The sequence below is a fragment of the Habropoda laboriosa genome, unplaced genomic scaffold, assembly GCF_001263275.1.
Source record: "Habropoda laboriosa isolate 0110345459 unplaced genomic scaffold, ASM126327v1 scaffold158, whole genome shotgun sequence".
Lineage (NCBI taxonomy): Eukaryota > Metazoa > Arthropoda > Insecta > Hymenoptera > Apidae > Habropoda > Habropoda laboriosa.
In genome coordinates, this window is record NW_017100280.1 from 194,583 (window position 1) to 199,084 (window position 4,502).

The following is a 4,502-nucleotide window of genomic DNA, read 5'->3' on the forward strand; positions in this document are numbered from 1 at the left end:
CTATGGTGTCGACGAATCATCGATTCCGCGACGACGAACTGTTTCCTAGAAGTGACGCGATGCGCAGAAACTTTGACGTCAAACGTTCCCGCTGAACGGTCAGGATCTTTCGGTTGCCATGGATATTGATTTTTCATGGTTTCGAGGTTTCTAGAACAACCGTAGGAACAGGCCGCTGGCGCAGACTCCAGCTGCTTCAATATGGCAGATCGCTACGCTCGAATCTTTCGCGTCGCGTTTCAACGCGTCCGCAAGTATACACGAGGATGTGGGCAGTGGATGAGAAATACCAGCGAGCCGTTTAATTCCCACACCTGACGTACTGTTTTTCATCCACATGGCGGGCGAAACGTACGCCATTGCCACGTGCTTCCTGATCTTCGTGTCGCTGATAATCGCCAATGGTGAGCCTTCCCTTCCCTGTCTGACCACTTGTTCCGCCGCTTTCTTACGGGCATATGTTGGCGAGGTTAGGAGTTTCTTCGGTGATTTGAAGTTTCTCGGGGAAACTCAAGTGGAAGTTTCAAGAATTAATTATTTTCGAACTGTATTTGGCATGTTACTGTGCTTATAAACAACTAGTTTCTGTGAAATAATGGTTCGTTAGCCTGATATTTGGAAGATATTCGAAGAAATGGAATTTCGTCTGTATATCGTGTATATGTTGGTTTGTTAGAAGAGTGAGGGATCTCAAAAATCGTTAATTTTTGGATACCTGCAAAAATTCAGTCTAAAACTCCATTTTTATTTGAAAAAGTGTCACTAAAGTAAAAATTGTACTATTTAATGCGAATAATGTCACAATTCAAAATAGGCCTGTTTTAACCCTTCTTCAAAATAGTAAGCAACGCAGAAACAATATTTTATTAGAGACTGTCGAAATCTAAAGATTATTAGCTAAATTGTAAGAAAAAGAATTTGTTCATCGCTAAATTGTTGAGTAGTTAATAATTTTCTACGACAAAAGAATTTCAAACAGATTGCCTGAAAAATTTATTCTCGTTTGTTGTGCCACTCTTCCAGCAAATTAACAATGTGTTCCTGACTATATCTACACCTGTTGAAGCTTCCACTTTTGGGTGTTACCATTCTTGCTAGAAGTTGTGTAAACAGTAATGTTTGAGCATGGTTGAAAATTTGAATTGAAATTCGTTTAACCATAAGTACGGGGAATTTACATTTGTTGCTTGCACTTTGGATTTCTTAGAGAATCTATTTCATTGTCAATTTGTTAACATTACAAATTTAGTGCTAAAATTTTCTTTTTATTTATTTATATCATTTCAAAATGATAGAAGTATCTATCTTTTGAATAATAAGCGAATAAAAATATATGGAGCATTCTATGGGGTTTTGAATATCATTATTTTATGAAAGCTTATCTCGAATGCATGAATATTTATTGTGCAACATGGTGAAAGTACAGCATTTAGTGCAAAATTATTTCATTTAGAAAAAGCTTATTTGAGCTTAAAAACTTTTTAATTTTGCGGAGTATTTGAATTTAATAAGCGGGTAAAATATCTTTTCTGTGAAAGGTTATACAATTTCTTCTCCATGAAAAAATACAGGTAATTCTCACTTTACAAATTCCCACTTTACGAATTTTTTGGACTGGCATTTTTATTTTAAATTGTGCGGGGAATCACGTAGTGTATGCGGACGTAATGATCGTTTAAAACGAATTTTCGATTTACGAATTAATTCGTAAAGGTGAGAACTACCTGTATATGGACCTAATGTCTGTAATACAGAAGAGATTCCAGTTTTGTTAAATCAGGCAATTCGTTAAAAAAGATTTTATGTTACATTTGAGAATTCTATGTTTCTTTATCTTCATTGAGTATAAAGTAAAAATCATTATTATCTGAAATTTTAATGAGAAACATATTTGTCCGCAATTTTCTGAGAAAGTTGTACTTCAAAATTCGTAATCTTTTGGCACAAAATAAAATTCGAAGTAAATCTGTTTTAATACATAAAAAAAAAAAATTTGTTATCATTTCGTCTTATCTGACCTCTAAATTCACATATCTGTAAATTATTTATTGCAAATTCTTAGACGGTAGTTGCATTAACTTGCTAAGAAGAACAAGAAAGTTCGAGCGTACACAAATCCTTCTTACTTTTATTATTTTCATTTCGAATGTTTTCATAATTCTCTCGAAACGCACCTTTGCAGGTAAAGGTTATCGTTAAATGAAAAATAATACGCTAAATGAGATTTTTTCAATTGGAAAAATTTTCTCGCACATTGACAAATGAAGTACGTACCAATTTACGCGAATAAACAAGCGAATAAATACTTATCGATTGATTTTGTGCAATTATCAGGGCAACTGTTAACCAAAAAGCATCGAACTCACGCAGCTTCTAAACGCGAAAACGATTTATGGTGTTATCAGTGCGACACGATGGAAGATGGAGATAGATGCTCCAATATCACCGGAAATTACAGCGCTTTCCAGCACAAGTGCACTGGTGACAAAAGGACCTGTATGGTAATGACAAATGATAACACCGATTCAAATGCCTGTTGATTATACGTGGGGCACGCGCGGGTTTCAACAGATGCTTGATACTTTGTCTCTTCCATGCTTTTACAGCAAGAACGTACCAACCAATTTGGTCAAATCTGCAGAGATATGCTGGAGATAGAACTAATGTATTCGTGACACATTCGTAATATTATCGTACCACGTAAAAATAACAAATTCGTTTAATTAGACAATAATCGTGCCGTTCATCGGGGTTGGAATTGTTCTCTAGAAATGTCTTACAAATATTTATCGAAATAATGGAGAAATTGTTATCATTGCTCGATATTCGTATCGGTTTAGAAACGACGAGTTTCGAGAGATGAAACTTTAACGGTATTTAAGTAATAATAATTTATGGTAAATAACATGTTGCAAACGATACCACATTTTCTCTACTTGAAAAAATATATTGCAGCAATATTTATGCATCGATAATAAATTCGAATGTAAAGTGTCTCAAGTGCAACGAAACGGACATGCAAATATTCGCATTATTTTTAATTTTGAAAATTATTTTATCTACGGGATGTTTATTTGGTGAATTATCTTGATCATCGTTAAACGTGAACGTTATCAGAAAATTGCACAGTTCGAGCATTCGAAGGATGCGTGAAAAGAGACAAAAAAAATTTTACAAGTATTAATTTTATATCGCATTTCATACTTGTTTCGCTTTTAAATGTCTTATCTACGTTGAATTTTTCGCCTTTCAGGTGAAACGATTTTCCTATACCACCAGCACGGAAAATTCAACATCTAGTCCTCAAACTTGGTCAGTGGAGAGAAACTGTACCATCAAATGCGAGCCTGGATGTATAGTGATCGGCGAACGTACAAAACTATCTGTTTGCACCACTTGCTGCGAAACCTCGTTTTGCAACATCGGTACCGGCGCGGCGAATGATTTCACGATGAAAAGGATCGATCTGCTTCTAGCTCTAATGTTGCAAATTACGTTAACCGTCATCATGTATCCATCGTGACACTGTAAATAACTCCTTTGTCCTCCGTGTAAATAATTCAGTTCGTCATACTACTTCGAACATTCGGTTTCGTTTCATTCCGCTGAATCGAAACAATGTCTGCGACAAATTTTCATCTCGCTCACATTTACATATACTTTTCGCTTGCAGTATACGTTTTTAGTATACAGGGTGTCCCGTAACTCCTCGAACACCCGGAAATGGGGGGTTGCTGGGGTGACTCTGAACAACTTTTTCCTTTACCAAAATGTTGTTTGAAGCTTCATTTTTGAATTATTAACGAAAAACACTGGCCAATCAGAGCGCCCGCCATTTCTCTAAGCCTTATAAAAATAGCGGTGCAAAGTCAAATGTTTTGACAGCGATCGATAACCGAGAAGTCACGCGTACGCATTTGTTCACGATCGCGCGCGGATGAGAGTCAGCGCTCCCGTGCCTGGGCGCGGGCTCTACGCGCGCTCTGATTGGCCAGTGTTTTTCGTTAATAATTCAAAAACGAAGCTTCAAACAACATTTCGGTAAAGGAAAAAGTTGTTCAGAGTCACCCCAGCAACCCCCCATTTCCGGGCGTTCGAGGAGTTACGGGACACCCTGTATAAGTGCAACGAGCAATACGTTAAGAATGAAAATACTAATTTAATTTTGTATATGGACGGATTTGATTTCGAACGTATGTGCATTGTTGCGATTACACTTCTGAAAATAAAATCAGCGATGTAAAAACGGGATGCAGGAGCGTTGTGCAGTTAATTGTACCTCAATTTTGGATTGGTATCGGATAATTGAGCCGCTCAGAAGTCGAAATGATCAACTCTACTTTTCGATATTCCTCCAATTTTAGCGTCAAAGCACGCGCCTGTCGCTTAATTTTTCATAAATGAAACAAATTTAACGAATTTTATTCAACGGAGTTAGTCACTTCGGCATCCGAGTGGTTCAATTGACAATGTTTAAAGGAAATAAGTTTTGTAAGTTTATG

The 4,502-nt window shown here is 36.6% G+C and overlaps 1 protein-coding gene across 1 annotated transcript; it reads left to right on the forward strand.

The window, feature by feature from the left end:
- Window positions 1-337: 337 nt before the first annotated feature.
- Window positions 338-3,523, forward strand: LOC108573567. The gene is made up of 3 exons (XM_017936030.1): window positions 338-404; window positions 2,335-2,501; window positions 3,254-3,523. Exons 1-3 carry the CDS (start codon window positions 338-340, stop codon window positions 3,521-3,523), a joined length of 504 nt encoding a protein of 167 aa, XP_017791519.1.
- Window positions 3,524-4,502: the final 979 nt, after the last annotated feature.

What these genes read in the sequence shown, in the direction of transcription:
- LOC108573567 (XM_017936030.1), top strand. Translation starts at nt 338, where the DNA reads ATGGCGGGCGAAACGTACGCCATTGCCACGTGCTTCCTGATCTTCGTG. An exon ending in GTCGCTGATAATCGCCAATG is followed by an intron (nt 405 to 2,334) that starts GTGAGCCTTCCC and finishes TGCAATTATCAG; the next exon opens with GGCAACTGTTAACCAAAAAG. An exon ending in GTGACAAAAGGACCTGTATG is followed by an intron (nt 2,502 to 3,253) that starts GTAATGACAAAT and finishes TTCGCCTTTCAG; the next exon opens with GTGAAACGATTTTCCTATAC.